At 41.3% G+C, this 16,903-nt stretch overlaps 1 protein-coding gene across 1 annotated transcript in view; it reads right to left on the reverse strand.

Moving 5' to 3' along the window:
• Positions 1–387: 387 nt before the first annotated feature.
• LOC144684760 (immunoglobulin superfamily member 22-like) overlaps positions 388–16,903 on the reverse strand; it is a 137,578-nt gene continuing 121,062 nt past the window's right edge. Inside the window, exons 23-24 of the mRNA XM_078548947.1 lie at positions 14,016–14,342; positions 388–1,641 (exon numbers count right to left, since the gene is read on the reverse strand). Coding sequence (XP_078405073.1) covers positions 1,574–1,641; positions 14,016–14,342 — 395 coding nt within the window. The 3' untranslated portion in view covers positions 388–1,573. The remainder of the gene's footprint in view (positions 1,642–14,015; positions 14,343–16,903) is intronic.

Consider the following 16,903-nt stretch of genomic DNA (forward strand, 5'->3'; position numbering starts at 1 on the left):
ATTGGCATAAGTTTGTTAAACAAGGAGCAGTAGATTGTCTGCCTGTTATACATCCCACCATGATAATAATGGAAACAACAAAAAAAAAACACGCAGGTGTACAATGTGCATCCAACCCACCAACCCTTGTTGTAGACTACTGCTGAAGCTAAAAGTTCTGCCCTTTGTTTTATCACCCAATACTCCACTTTGAAGGACCTCCAAAAGAAAATAGGCCTTAAATCAGGATCAAGACAATTGCCCACTACAAGGTCAGATTCTAAAGTTCAACAGTTCCTTAAATTTCCAATTATACTTTCCTAAACTTTTAGAAAAAGGATGGGAGGGTGGTGGGCGGGGGTCAACACTGTAGTGACTAGACAAACTTTGTTTTTCTTTTCATTTATTGTCTAACTCAAACATAAGCACTTGACTGAAGCACGAGTATTACTGGGAAAGCAAAAACAATTAAATGCTCTTTCTACCTATGGTTCAAACAGACTTAAATAGTTGCCATCAGCACAGCAACTATGTCTTCCTACAGAAGGACACTAACAAAAGTACACTTCAAATTTCCTACAGACTGGTTTGCAGAAGAACAATGTAGCAGGCTATGGCTGCGCTCTCTGGAAGAAGTCTGCTTATCTGATGCCAATTAATTCAGATGCTACAGGAAACAAACAGCGGCCAGAAATGCAACAATTAATATTAATTGAAACATTGGTTGAATGATAACTTCTTGTCCAGTAAGCAATAGCTTTCCATAGATTCACTGAATACCGTAATTAATTTCCAATGTTGTTGGAATTTCTCACAGTAGGATTTTAACAGTGTTTCTTTTTTTAAATTTTAAACAGATTTTAAAAACCTTGCAACTATGTCTTCCAATCCCCACTGGTGAAGACAATGGTTTTCCATCATCCAAATCTTTCTGGAAAGCATGAAATTTTTATGTTATTTGTGCCCTCCAGCATTCCAACGAAACTGTGGATAATTATTGCTCAAAAACAAGAGTTATTTATCCAATTTTTAATATGTATTTGATTCATGAAGTTTTATAGTGCACTGGAGTAAATTATATCATCCTTCCCAGAAATCAACGCAGAACAGGGATAAAAAGCGAGCTCTCACCAATTGTGGTGAAGAGATGTAATATTCAAGGTAGATGATGATTTGAAGAATTAACGATTTTTCCTGCAATCATCTCAATTTTACATACAAGCTAGAACTAGCTACTAAATTGTGTTTTCATTTTAGAACTAGGTGGCACCTCAGATCAAACTACAGTGTATAATAAAAATTACCCCCATAACTAGCATGTGGCTTTTCAATCATCACTGTCTCAAGCCTTAGCTCCTTCAGAAAATCAGAGGTTAAATATGGACATGGATGTTAAGCACAGTCTTGTCTCTGGCTCTGGAAGTGATTCAAGGACACTAAAAGGCAATTGGCAGACAGTTTGGAAATGATATACATTCACCCAATTCATTATGCCCAACAAAAATTGCTTCTCTGATAGTAAGCTCAATCTTCATAATGGCAGCAAATGGCTAGTCTCAATCCACACCAGTCTTCACTGAGGCCCAGCCTGCATTCACATGATGTGCTTACTCCTACGTGGACTTTCTCCAATAGTATTCTGTATGATGGTAACGCCTTTCTCTGTAAAATAGCAGAGTCAGAATTTAATTCTTTGTTCATTATCTTTTTATCTTCCTCTGTCTGATTAATTTTCCTCTTTTTCTCTCTGTTGCTGCTTCGCTCTATTCTCTTTCTTTTCCTTTGATTCACCCATTCTTTCACTTTCTGTCAAATCATTGTACTCTGTTTCGTGTTAATAAAAATTGAGAAGTCATGGACTAAAAAGGCCATTGAGCTCAGAGAAGCTCATCCCTCTCATTCAGTGTTGTCCAACATACAGCCCATGGGCCAGAGTCCGGCCCGCCAAAAGTTTCTATCTAGCCCACCAGCCTTTCAGAGACAAGGGTGAGGGATGTGGATCAGAGGTGGTACAGCTTGAAAAGTGACTGGGACTTGCTCGGTTACTCGGCAACTTTTTCTCCTTTGTGTAACTGGCAATAATATGAGCAAAGACACAGCACAGTTCTGAGATTTGGGAGTTGCAGCAACCATGCTTACACTCAAATACATCAGTCTATGGTCCCTTCTGCTAGCTGTTTGGATCATGCAGAGCACAGGTGAGGCCAGGCACAGGTGGGTGCAGGACCTCGAAACACAGCGGGGGAAGGAGAGGTTAATCTTTCACACATTGGGTTGAGGAACAAGTCATATTTCAGAGTCTGAAGACATATCACCGGTGAGAAGATGCTTGGTTTCTGAAATTTTAAGACTGCAGGGTGAGAGAGTGTGATATTGCCAAGAATGTCATTAAATTAAAAAAATATATCAAAAACTAGATGTGGTCAGCACATTTTTTTTAAAAAAAGGAGACAGATGCAAATTGTTCCCCTTGCTACAGGCTGGGGGATTGAAATCAGGACTGAACTTCAGTGTTAATGTTGGTGCCAGATCTCCGTTTGGGACCGGGCTTCACAATGCAGAATCTGTATCTAAAACTAGAATCCTAGAAGTTTACTTCCCACTCAAAGACAATCTTACTCTAACCCAGAAGAGGCAGAGTGTGGGAATTGTCTTCAATGTTTTTATTTGTGGGAATTCCAAATCTATTAAAACACACTCTTCAATAAATTTTGCTGTTTGTCAGTACATATTACTGCTAACAGCTTTTTTCAAGAATTAAAAAACATCAAAACATAAGTGAGATCACTCCTGACAGACAGACATCTGGAATACTCCATATCACTACATCAAGTGTGGGGGCAGACATTGACTATCTATGCAACCAAAAACAATACCAGATATCTCACTAAATCAATATAGTGATGAGAAATTAAGCCAATAAATTAGTCTTCTAGTTTGAAGTTTGTTCACAGAAATGCACATTTTTTTGTTATTTTGATTAATAGTGAGATAAATTTCCAATGCCTTATCTTTCCCAAATTTGCTCATAGCACCCTTGAGAGAGAAAAAAAATAGAATGTGACCCCTTATGCAAAAAGGTTGGACATCCTTGCTCTAGTCCAATAATTCTCTGGTTATGGACATTAAATGTATTTTGAAGAATCCCAAAGTTTTTGTTTCTATTTACTTGTTTGTGAGGTTATTTCAAAGATTCATTACTCTTTAACTGAAGTCTTTCCTGCTATTTTTCTAAATTTCTCTTCAATTCAATTTATGTTCTGTTCCAACTTTCCTGGCTAGTTTTGAAGTGATTAAGTGGGATTTATCTTCACTATTCAATTTATCTTCACTATTCAATTTTCAATGAGGCCCTGCTGAACCAATTTCTCTTCAAGCTCTCATATTCACTGATGGTTAGCAATGGTTCTCTTTTCTCAGACAATGTTTTGGATTATGGAAAGGACATACAAAAGGTGGAAAAGGTGCAAAAAAGATTGACTAGAATGATTCCTGGTATCTGGTAAGTTGGTAAGTTCTATTTTATCCCTAAGGTTTAAAATAGTACATAATTTGGTGGTAAAGTTAAAATAAAGCAACATAAGTAAGTGATTGTTATAATTAATTATTTAAAACACATTAAGGGTGTCAGGACAGGTGATGTGTCAAGGCTGTGGCATGTGGGAATCCTGGATAACATTGTGATCCAGAGCAAACATGTCTGCAGTTAAGTGTTTGCGGCTTGAGGGACTTTGGCTCAGAGTCATTGAGCTGGAGACTGAGCTGCAGACTCTGCAACACATCAGGGAGGGGGAAAAGTTACCTGGATGCTTTATACCAGGAGGCAGTCACACTACTTAGGATAGGGCCTTCTGATTTGGTCAGTGGCCAGAGACAGGAGGGTGTGACTGCGAGTGAGGCAGGTTAAGGGGACCCAGAGGGCAGGAGTGTGAGCCTCTGCAAATGTCCAATAGATTTGAGGTTCTCTCAGCTTGTTTGGATGAGAATGGGGGCTGCAGGGTGGATGAGCAAACTGACCATGACACCATGGTGCATGATGCCATCCAAGTTGGGGGAGCAAAAAGGAATGTAGTGGTAGTAGGGCACAGAATATTAAAGGGGATTGACACTGTTCTCTGTGGCAAAGAGCGAGAGTCCAGGCGGCTTTGTTACCTGCCCGGCCAGGGTTTGGGACATCTGCTCAGAGCTGGAGAGGAACTTGCAGTGGGAGGGGAAGGGTCCAGTAGTCGTGGTCCATGTAGGTACCAACAACATAAGCAGGATGAGGAGGGAAGCTCTGTATAGTCAGTATGACAATCTAGGCACCAAATTAAGAAGCAGAACCTCAAAGGTAATAATTTCTGGATTATTAACTGAGCCACGTGCAAATTGGCATAGTACAAATAAGATTAGAGAAATGAATGCTTGGCTCAAAGACTGGTGTGGGAGAAGTGGGTTCCGGTTTGTGGGGCACTGGTACCAGTATTGAGGAAAGTGGGATCTGTACCGTTGGGATGGTCTACACCTGAACTGTGCTGGGGCTGGTGTCCTTGCGAGCCACCTAACTAGGGAAGTAGAGAGGGTTTTAAACTGAATAGTGGGAGCAAGGGATCAAGTTTGGAAAGATGTGATAAACCAGAGAGTAGAGACAAGGCAAGAGACAGGTATTAATATGGGAAATGATAAATAGACTGTGAAAGGAAGGGACAGAGAGTACAAATCTAAGAGTAAATAAGCAGGTAAGGCTAGACAGTACAAAAATAATAAAAGGACAAAGCTAAAGGCTCTGTATCTAAATGCACATAGCATTTGAAACAAATCAGATGAACTGATAGCACAAATAGAAATAAGTAAGTACAATCTGATAGCCATTACAGAGACATGGCTACAGGGTGACATAGATTGGGATTTGGATATTGAAGGGTATGTGACATTTGGAAAGGACAGGAAGTTAGGAAAAGGTGGAGGGGTGGCTCTGTTAATTAGTGATGGTATTAACACACTAGAGAGGGATGACCCAAGTTCAGGAAACCAGGGTGTAAATGCAGTTAGGGTTGAGGTGAGGAATGACAAAGGTAAGAATTCATTTGTGGGAACGTTGTACAGGCCCACTAATTGTAACTACACAGTAGGAGAGAATATAGAAGAAGAGATAATGGAAGCTTGCCAGAAAGGTACAACAATAACCATGGGGGATTTTAATCTACATGTAGAATGGGAAAATCAGATGGGCAAAAGTAGCATAGATGAAGAGTTCATAGAATGTTTTCGGGATGGTTTCTTAGAATAGCACATTCTGGAGTCAACCAGAGAGCAGGCTATACTAAACCTGGTATTGAGCAACAAGATAGGATCAATTGATAACCTCAGTGAAGACAACCCTAGGAAGCAGCGATCTTAATATGATCGAAATTTACATTCATTGAGGGAGAAACGAGTGCATCCAAGACTAGTATTTTAAACTGAAATAAGGACAATTATGAGGGCATGGAAGCAGAGCTAGCTAAGGTGAACTGGCAAATGAGGCTAAGGGATATGTCAATAGAAGTTCAGCAGCAGGCATTTAAAGGGATGTTTCAGAATACACAGAACATATAATTCCAATCAGAAAGAAAATTCCCAAGGCGAGGGTCCACCATCTATGGTTAACTAAATAAGTTAAAGACAGTATCAAACTTAAAGAAAAAGCATATAATTACGCAAAGACAGGTGGCAGGTCAAAAGATTGGAAAGAATATAAAGAACTGTAAAGAATGACAAAAAGATTAATAAGGAGAGAAAAATTAGAGCATGAGAAAAAGCTAGCTTGTAATATAAAGACGGAGAAGAGTTTCTATAGATATTTAAATATGAAAACGAATGAACAAAGTGAGCGTTGGTCCTATAGAGAGTGCGTCCGGGAATTGGTAATGGAAAGTAGGGAGATGGTGGATGAATTAAACAGGTATTTTGCTTTGGTCTTCACTATAGAGGACATAAGTAACATCCCGGAAATAGCTGTAAATCAAGAAATGGAAGGAGGGAGGAACCTGGGGAAAGTTACAATCACCAAGGAAGTGACCAATTGAGCAAATTGTTTGGTCTGTGGGCCGACAAATCTCCAGGTCCAGATGGTCTTCACCCTGAGGTCTTGAAAGAAGTGGCTAGCGAGATAGCTGATGCACTAGTTTTCATTTTCAAAAATTCCCTAGATTCAGAGAATGTTCCATTAGATTGGAAGATATAACTAGATATTGGAAAACATAACTCCTTTATTCAAAAAGCAAGGGTGACAGAAAGCATGAAAGTATAGGCCAGTTAGCCTAACATCTGCCATAGGAAAAACGTTAGAAGCTATTATTAAAGATGTTATAGCAGGGCACTTGGAGAAATTCAAGGCAATCAGGCAGAGTCAACACGGTTTTGAAAAAGGGAAATCATGGTTAACCAATATATTGGAGTTATTTGAAGGAGTCACATGTGTATGTATTGTACTTAGATTTCCAGAAGGCATTTGATAAAGTGCCACATCAAAGGTTATTGCAGAAAATAAAAGCTCATGGTGTAGGGGGCAACATCTTGGCAGGGATAGAAGATTGGCTAGCTAACAGCAAGCAGGGAGTTGGCATCATTGGGTCATTTTTCTGGTTTGTAGGATGTGATGAGTGATGTGCCACAGAGATCAGTGCTGGGGTCTCAACTTTTTATAATTTATATAAATGACTTGGATGAACAGACCGAAGAAATAGTTGCTAAATTTGCTGATGATACAAAGATAGGTAGGAAAGTAAATTGTGAAGAGAACATAAGGAGGCTACAGAGTGACACAGATAGGTTAAGTGAGTGGGCAAAGATCTGACAAATGTGAAATGGTTCATTTGGCAGGAAGAGTAAAAGAGAAGCTTATTATCTAAGTGGTGAAAAATTGAGGAGCTCAGATTCAGAGGGATCTGGGTGTCCGAGTTTATGAATCACAAAAAGTTAGAATGCAGGTAATCAGGAAAGCTAATAGAATGTTATCATTTATTGAGGGGGATTGTTTACAAAAGTAGGGAGGTTATGCTTCAGTTGTACAGGGCATTGGTGAGACCACATCTGGAGTGATGTGCACAGTACTGGTCTCCTTAATTAAAGAAAAATGTAAATGCAGTTTAGAGAAAGTTTAATAGGTTATTACCAGGAATGGGTGGGTTTTCTCATGAAGAAAGGATGGACGGCTTAGGTTTGTATCCACTGGAATTTAGAAGAGTAAGAGGCGACTTCTTTGAAACCTTTAAGATCCTGAAGGGTCTTGGCAGGGTGGATGTGGAGAGGATATTTCTTCTTGTGGGAGAATCTAGAATTAGGGGTCACTGTTTAAAAGTAAGGGGTCGCTCATTTAAGACAGATGAGAAATTTTTTCTGAGGGTTGAGTGTCTTTGGAACTCTCTTCCTCAAAAGGTGGTGAAAGCAGAGTATTTGAATATTATTAAGGCGGAGCTAGATAGATTCTTTATTAAAAGGGGGTGAAAGGTTATCAGGATAGGCAGGAACGTGGGGTTGAGGCTACATTCAGATCAACTATGATCTTATTGAATGGTGGAGCAGGCTCGAGGGGCCAAGTGGCCGACTCCTGCTCCTAATTCGTATGTTCGTATGTATGCTTGTACATATACCAGAACTGAAAGATTATATCTAACAAGAAAGATTGAACAGGTTGGAGCTTTTTTTCTAAAAAAGAGAAGACTCAGGAGTGACTTGGTATAGGCTTTTAAGATTATGAAAGGGTTTGATTGGATAAACATAGTGAAGATGTTACCACTTGTAGGTGAGATCAGAACTTGGGGTCATAAATAAAAGTTAGTCGCTTAATCCAAAGAGGACTCCAGGAGAAACCTCTTTACCCAGAGACTGGTTAGAATACAGAACTCACTACCACAAGGAGTTGAGGCGAATAGCATAGATATATTTAGGCACATTAGGAGGAAAGGAATAAAAGGGTCTGTTGATGGGGTTAGATGAGGAAGGCAGGAGAAGGAACATAATCATTGGCTTGGATCCATGGGGCTAAATGGCCTGCTTCTGTGCCGTAAATACTTATCAATCCTTTGTGATCTTCCTCGCCCCCGCAAAACCAAGTATTATCCCTTGCTAAAAAAACTTACTCATCACCTAGCTACCAACTCCAATTACCACCCTGCTCACGTCCTTGGATGCATCATTGCATCTTATCCATGCCAATCTCTCCTCAAACTCCTTATTTGGTTCTCATCAGATGGGATCTGATATGCCCTTGTAGATATGGGAGGAGAGAGGGGTTCAGGCCTCTAGAGAAAGAGGGTGCCTGGTTGCAATGTGATGGTAGGCACAGAAAGAGAATTTCAGCAACTACGTGGGATTTGTTAAAAAGCTGCTAATGCCCCTCAACATATGTAACCACAATTTCTGCTGCCCAATCTGACTGTATCTGTCTGTGCCTCACCCAGATTCAAAGCTGACTTCAAATTCAGAAGCTTGGGTTTAATCACAGTAGGAGAGCACAATAGGGTGAGTTCAGTTTTGGTATGGATGAGTGAGGGTGGGCAGGAATCTTGAAAATATATGATAGGGAAACTTATGTAATTACTTCCTTCATGATTGTGGTTGAACAAGGTCAATTTTCACCACTTCAAGAATCACAACAGAACTTCCTCAAGGATGTGTCCAAACATCTTCAGCTGTTTTAATCAATGGCCTTCCCTCTGCCATAAGATCAGGAGCAGGGCTATTCACTGAAAACTCCAGTGTTCAGCTCCACTCAATTCCCCAATAATGAAGCAGCCCTTGGCAGGATCTGAATAAAATCCAAGCATGGACTGCAGGGGTAGGTAACATTTGTACCACATAACTACCAGAAAATGACAATCTCCAATAAGAAAATAAAACTAGGATTTCTCCCTGACTTTCAATAGCACCATCACTGGGCTCTCCAACATCAACATATTGGAAGTTATCTTTGACTATAATCATTTGGAGCAGCTATATCAATACAATACAAGAAGAGCAGGGCAGAGGCTGAGTATTCTGGGATCAGTGGCTCCCTCAAATAGGAGCAGGAGTAGGCCAATTTGCTCATTGAGCCTGCTCTGCCATTCCATTAGATCATGGCTGATCATCTATCTCAATGCCACTTTCCTGTGCTATCCCCATATCCCTTGATGTCATTAGTATCCAGAAATCTATCAATTTTTGTCTTGAACATGCTCAACGATTGAGCTTCCACAGCCCTCTGCAGTAGAGAATTCCAAAGATTTGCCATTCTCTGAGTGAAGAAATTCCTCCTCATCTCAGTCTTAAATGGCCTGTCCCTTATTCCGAAACTGTGTTCCCTGGTTCTAGACTCATCAGCAAGGGGAAACATCCTATCTACATCTACTCTGTCATGCTCTGTAAGAATTTTGCAAGTTTCAATGAGTTATTAAAAATTCATTTACGAGATGTGGGCGTCACTGCCTAGGCCAGCATTTATTGCCTGTCCCTAATTTCCCTTGAGGTGGTGGTGGTGAGCTGCCTTCTTTTACTGCTGCAGCACTTGTGTGACCTACCGTGTCACTATGGAGTTCCAGGATTTTGACCCAGCGACTGTGAAGGAACAGTGATATAGATCCAAGTCAGGATGGGGAGTGGCTTGGGCAACTTCCAGGTGGTGGTGTTCCCATGTGTCTGCTGCCCTCGTCCTTCTAGATGGTAGCAGTCGTGGGTTTGGAAGGTGCTGCCTAAGGAGCCTTGGTGAGTTCCTGTAGTGCACCTTGTCGATGGTATACACCACTGCTACTGTTCGTGGGTGGTAGAGGGAGTGAAGGTTTGTGGAAGGGGTGCCAATCAAGTGGACTGCTTTGTCCTGGATGGTGTCAAGCTTCTTGAGTGTTGTTGGAGCTGCGCTCATCCAGGCAAGTGGAGAGTATTCCATTACACTCCTGACTTGTGCCTTGCAGATGGTGTACAGGCTTTGGGGAGTACGCTGTCATGCTCTTGTAGCCACAGTATTTATATGGATAGTCCAGCTCAGTTTCTGGTCAACGGTAAACCCCAGGATGTTGATCACCTCTCATTTTTTGAAACTTCAGAGAATACAGGCCCAGTTTCCTCAATTTTCCTCAAAAGACAATCCAGCCACCCCAGGGATTAGTCTGGTGAACCTCTGATGCACTCCCTCAATGGAAAATATATCCTTTCTTAGATAAGGAGGCAAAACTGTACACAATACTCCTGGTGCAATGTCACCAAGGCTCTATACAATTGCAGCAATTTACTCCTGTACCCAAATCCCCTTGCAATGAAGGCCACATACCATTTGCCTTCCGAATTGCTTGCTGCACCTGCATGCTAGCTTTCAGTGACTTGTGAACAAGGACACCCAGGTCCCTTTGGACATCAACACTTCCCAACCTCTCACCTTTTAAGAAATACTCTGTCTTTCTGTTTTTTTCTACAAAGTGGATAACTTCACACTTATTCACATATTTCATCTACCATGTTTTGCCCACTTAGACGGTCCAAGTCCCTTGAAGCCTCCTTGCATCATCCACAACTTAACATTCCCTCCTAGTATTGTCTCAGAAATTTGAAAATATTACATTTGGTCCCCACATCCAAATTATTTATATAGATTGTGAACAGCTGTGGCCCTAGCACTGATCCTTGCAGTACCCCACTAGTAACAGCCTGCCATCCTGAGAATGATCCATTTATTCCTACTCTATTTTCTTCTGTTAACCAATTCTCAATCCATACAAGTATATTGCCCCCCGTTCCATGTGCTCTAATTTTGTTTACCAACCTCTAGTGGGACCTTATCAAAAGCCTTCTGAAAGTCCAAATACACCACATCCACTGGTACTCCTTTATCTATGCTACAAGTGACATCCTCAAAAATCTCCAACGGATTTGTCAAAATTTCAGACTGACTTTGCCCAATCATAATTATTTTAAGTTTCCAGTTATCACATCCTTTTTAATAGATTCTAACATTTTCCCTACTATTGGCATCCAACTAACAGATCTGTAGTTCTCCATTTTCTCATGATCCCCCAAAGCCCAACAATCCAGAAGGCTTAAAGCAGGAATGTGGTGGAATACATGCCATTGCCTGGGTGAGTGCAGCTGCAACAACACTTGTGAATCTTGGCAACAGCAAGGGCAGAGTAGTTCACTTGATTGATGCCCTTGCTGCTGAAAATTCACCTTACATCTATCTATCTACAGGATGTTTGGCAGCAACTCAAATTTACTTCAACAGCAGCTTCCTTCCCGAGACCGCTATAATTGAAAAGGACAATAGCAGCAACGTTGCAAGAACACTGTCACCTCCAAGTTGACCTCTTATTCAGACTTCATTATTCCTAGGCCAATATCCTCAAATTCTCTACTTAACACTATCATAAGAGCACCATCACCATAGGAACTGCATTGGCTCAAGCCACAACCTTCTAAGGATAATTATGGATGGACAATAATTGTGGCTTTGCTAGCAACGCCCACATATTCTAGCAGATTATGCTAGACAGCAATTACAGGGGATGGTTTGAGTTGGGTTAGATCAGGCTTCCAAAGGCAGCACGGGACATTTGTTAACTCTGTAGAACGTGTATCATAATACTGAAGGGAGTGGGTTATTGGAATTTTCAGAAGTGTTCAAATCAAAAAAAGAGTGGACAGTCTTGCTGTGATTGACCTAGACTCCCAATCAGGGAACTCAGGGCCACATGAGATGAATGTCCCATTAGTGTATAAGGAAGGAAGGGAAACAAGCAGTAGTGTCATGGAACAAATAGAGATTAAAGAGGTGGAGGTGCTTGCTGCCTTACAGCGAATAAAGGTAGATAAATCCCCTGGGCCTGACATGATATTCCCTTGGACCTTGAGGGAGACTAGTGTAGAAATTGCAGGGGCCCTGGCAGAAATATTTAAAATGTCCTTAGCCACGGGTGAGGTGCTGGAGGATTGGAGGGTAGCTCATGTTGTTCCGTTGTTTAAAAAAGGCTCCAAAAATAAACCAGGTAATTACAGGCCAGTGAGCCTGACTTCAGTAGTAGGTAAATTATTGGAAGGTGTTCTGAGAGATCGGATGTGCAATTATTTGGACAGCCAAGGGCTGATTAAGGATAGTCAGCATGGCTTTGTGCGTGGTAGGTCGTGTTTAACAAACCTTGTAGAGTTTTTCGAGGAGGTTACCAAGAAAGTAGATGAAGGAAAGGCTGTGGATGTTGTCTACATGGACTTTAGTAAGGCCTTTGACAAGTCCCACATGGGAGGTTAGTTCAGAAGGTTCAGACACTTGGTATCCATGGAGAGGTTGTAAACTGGATTTGAAATTGGCTGTGTGGGAGAAGACAGAGTGGTAGTGGATGATTGCTTCTCAGACTGGAGGTCTGTGACTAGTGGTCTGCCTCAGGGATCTGTGCTGGGACCATTGTTGTTTGTTGTCTATATCAATGATTTGGATGATAATGTGGTAAATTTGATCAGCAAGTTTGCTGATGACACTAAGATTGGAGGCATTGTGGACAGCAAGGAAGGCTTTCAAAGCTTGCAGAGGGATCTAGACCAACTGGAAAAATGGGCCAGAAAATGGCAGATGGAATTTAATGCAGAAAAGTGTGAGGTGTTGCATTTTGGAAGGACAAACCAAGTTAAGACATACACAGTAAATGGTAGGGCACTGAGGAGTGCAGAGGAACAAAGGGATCTGGGAGTTCAGATACATAATTCCCTGAAAGTGGCGTCACAGGTAGACAGGGTTGTAAAGAAAGCTTTTGGCATACTGGCCTTCATAAATCAAAGTATTGAGTTTAGGAGTTGGGATGTTATGGTGAGGTTGTATAAGACATTGGTGAGGCCAACTTTGGAGTATTGTGTGCAGTTCTGGTCACCTAACTACAGGAAGGATATCAGTAAGATTGAAAGAGTGCAGAGAAGATTTACTAGAATGTTGCCGGGTCTCAATGAGTTGAGTTACAGGGAAAGATTAAACAGGTTAGGACTTTATTCCTTGGAGCATAGAAGGACGAGGGGAGATTTGATAGAAGTTTACAAAATTATGAGGGATATAGACAGAGTAAATGCGAGTAGGCTCTTTCCACTTAGGTTAGGAGAGACAAACACGAGAGGACATGGCTTTAGGGTGAAAGGGGAAAGGTTTAGGGGGAACATTAGGGGGAACTTCTTCACTCAGAGAGTGGTGAGAGTGTGGAACGAGCTGCCATCTGACGTGATAAATGCGGGCTCACTCTTAAGTTTTAAGAATAAATTGGATAGATACATGGATGGGAGAGGTCTGGAGGGTTATGGACTGGGTGCAGGTCAATGGGATTAGCGGAATAATATTTCGGCACAGACTAGAAGGGCTGAATGGCCGGTTTGCTGTGCTGTAGTGTTCTATGGTTCTATAGTTCTATGAAACTGTTTGACAAGAAAAGGGGTGAGGCAATATTGGAGCATAATCAATAAAGGAATAGTGTATCCACTGCTGGGTGTTTCAACCTACTTGCAAGGGGCTCTTTTAGCATATATGGTTTGTGCCTCTGATGGTACAACCACTAAGGTTACTCAGTCAATCTCAGCAAAAAGTTGAAAGAAAACATATTTTTCTTTCTAGTTTTCTTCCCTTCTCTCCTGGAGATGATAGGCTCATGCTGTGATATATTTTCTAGATGATCTCAATCCACTGGAGCTTCACCTTTTCTTCAACGTGAACTTAAATATTAAACACTAACAAGCCATTCATATGTGGGAGGCATCACATTTGAGCCCCTAATCTTGTATTTATCCAAAATCTATTCATATGCATTTTTCAGCAGGGTACACTGAATACTGACCAGGAATAGAGAACCCTAGAGGATGTTTTCCTCCCTTGCCCTGGGGAATTGTGGCCAATAGTAGTGCTCCTACTGCTGAACCTGCTGACTCAGCACAGATCAGGGACCTGGAATTTTTTTGCTCTGTACAGTTCAGCACTATACTGAATTGTTAGGAGTCCCAGTGCTGGTCTAAGACTCATGATTTTTAAGAGGGGTCTGGTGGTGAATGTCCATCTTTAATCACTGTTGGTAGTAACTTACCAAGCACAGTCACCTTGCAGGAGCACTTCACCTTCCCCAGGGAGTTTTCAGCCACAATTATGTATTCATCAGCATCCTTCATTTCTGCACTGGGAATGGTCAGTGTACAGACACCATTCGAGGATGTGTACCAATATTTGAGATTCTCGGAAATGTGGATCTTGCCTTTATACCAGGCGATGTGTGGCCTTGGATTGCCAGTAATGGCGCAACTCATAGTGCAATCGTTGCCACGGTGAACTGTGTGGTCCTTCAGTGGTGTGATGAACTCAGGGGCATGGGTCCAGTCCTTCTCCTGGTATTCCTTAAATTGGAGGCTGAAACGTTCTTGTGGAAGGAAGAAAAGAATTTGAAACAAAAACGACTTGCATTTGAATTGCACTTTATCACATCCTCAGGATATCTCATACGAACATACGAGTTAGGAATAGGAGTAGACCAATCGGCCCGTCGAGCCTGTTCCGCCATTCAATAAGATCATGGCGTCAAAGGCATTAAATTACTTTGGAGTGAAGTCACTGTTACATATGCATAGCAGCCAATTTGCATGTAGTGAGATCCCACAAACAGCAAATGAAATGAATGTTCAGTTAACTGAACAATCGGTTCACTTGTTTTAGTGCTATTGGTTGAGAAATGAATGGTGGCTGCTCTCCCAGCTCTTCTCTGAATAGTGCCATGGGTCTTTATGCCTACCTGAATCATTGGAATGTGTGGAAGAAAAATTTGCATCAGTTTAAAATCTCATCTGAAGGACTGCACCTCTGACAATGCAGCAATCCCTCAGTACTCCAACCGATTGTCACCATTAATTATTTGTTCAAAATCTGTTGTGGGGTTCAAGTTCACTGAGCTCAAAAGTCCAGGTTTTAAATTTGCTCCTGTCCCATGGTGTGAAAGAACTGATAACTTAAAGTTTAAGTAATTTTTGTCAGTAGAAAAGCTGACATTAGAATGCAAGCCACGATCCGTTACTCTGTGCTGAACCAATCCCACCTTCTGCCCTGCTACTGCCTTATCACCTGAATCTTAAAATCATAGAATAGTTACAGCACAGAGGGAAGTAATTTGGCACATCGTGTCCATGCCAACTCTCTGCAAGAACCACTTAGTTAGTCCCACTCTCCCCCTTTTCCTCACAGCCCTTCAAATATTTCTCTTCGGATAATTATCCAATTCTCTTTCGAAAGCCACGATTGAATCTGTCTCTATCGCACTCTTAGATCATGCATTCCAGGTCATAACCATTTGCTGTGCAAAACATTTTTTCCTCATATCACTTTTGGTCCTTTTGCCATTCACCGTAAACTGGTGTCCTCTGGTTCTCCACCCTTCCGTCAATGGGAACAGTTTCTCCCGATCTACTCAGTCCAGAACCCCCTTCCTCATGATTGAGGCCCTCTATCAAACCCTCCTCTCAACCTTCTATTCTCTAAGGAGAACAGCCCCAGCTTCTCCAATCTATCCACATAACTGAAGTCTTTTATCACTGGAACCATTTTCAATCTTTTTCTGCAACCTTCTCTAATGTCTTCATGTCCTTCCTAAATGTGGTGACCAGAATTACACACAATACCCTAGTTGAGGCCAAGCCAGTGTTTTATAAATTCCTTACTTTTGTATGCTATGCCTCTATTTATAAAGCCCTGCTCTGCCAGTCTCAATGATTTGTGCATATTTACCTCCAGGTCCTCTGGTCCTGCACCCCTTTAGAATTTTATCCTTTATTTTATATTGCATCTCCTCATTCTTCCTACAAAAATGCATCATTTCACACTTTTCTGCATTAAATTTCATCTGCCACTTGTTCACTCATTCCACCAGCCTGTCATTGTCCTCTTGAAGTCTAACACCATCTTCCTCACATTTCACAATATTCCCAAGTTTTGTATCATCTACAGATTTTGAGATCATGCCCTGCACATCCAAGTCTAGGTTTTTAATATAGATCAAGACAAGCAGTGGTCCTATCATTTAGCCAACTTCTTATCCATGCTGCCACTGTCCCTTTTATTCCATGGGCTTCAACTTTGCTGATAGACCTGTTATCTGGCACTTAATCAAATGCCTTTTGAAAGTGCATGTACACCATATCAACTGCACAACCCCCTTCAGCCTTCTCTGTCACCTCATCAAAAAAACTCAACCAAGGTAGTTAAATACAATTTGACCTTAGCAAATTTGTGTTGGTTTTCCTTAATTAATCCAGGTTTGTCCAAGTGAGTGTTAACTTTGTCCCCAATTATCATTTCCAAAAACTTTCCCAGCACCAAATTTAAACTGGCAGGCCTGTATTACTGGACTTATCTTTGCACCCTTTTTCTGCACAAGGGTGCACATTTGTAGTTCTCTAGTCCCCTGGCAGCACCCCTTTTTAACCTGCTATCCCAACATCCTGATCTAACCATAAACACCTCAGCCTGCTCAGCTAATCTGGGTATTGACCTGATGACATTTCAGTGATACCATCGATACACACTAATTGTCCTGTGTTCCTCATTCTTCCAAATCAGGCTATTCACAGTCATTGCAGCATGAGGAATTAGCAAAGCTAATAGAATGTTATAGTTTATTGCAAGGGGAATGAATACAAGAATAGGGAGGTTATGCTTCAGTTATACAGGGCATTGGCAAGACCATTGGTGGAGTACTGTGTAACAGTATTGGTCTCATTTAAGGAAAGATGTAAATACATTGAAAGCATTTGAGAAGGTTAACTAGATTAATACCTGGAATGGCCGGGTTACCTTATGATGAAAAGCTGAACAGGCTAGGCTTGTATCCACTAGAGTTTAGAAGAGTCAACTTGATTGAGACATACAAGATCCTGAGGGGACTTGTCAGGGTGAATGTGGAAAGAATGTTTCCTCTTGTGGGAGAATCTAGAG

Source organism: Cetorhinus maximus, chromosome 9 (genome assembly GCF_964194155.1).
Source record: "Cetorhinus maximus chromosome 9, sCetMax3.hap1.1, whole genome shotgun sequence".
NCBI lineage: Eukaryota > Metazoa > Chordata > Chondrichthyes > Lamniformes > Cetorhinidae > Cetorhinus > Cetorhinus maximus.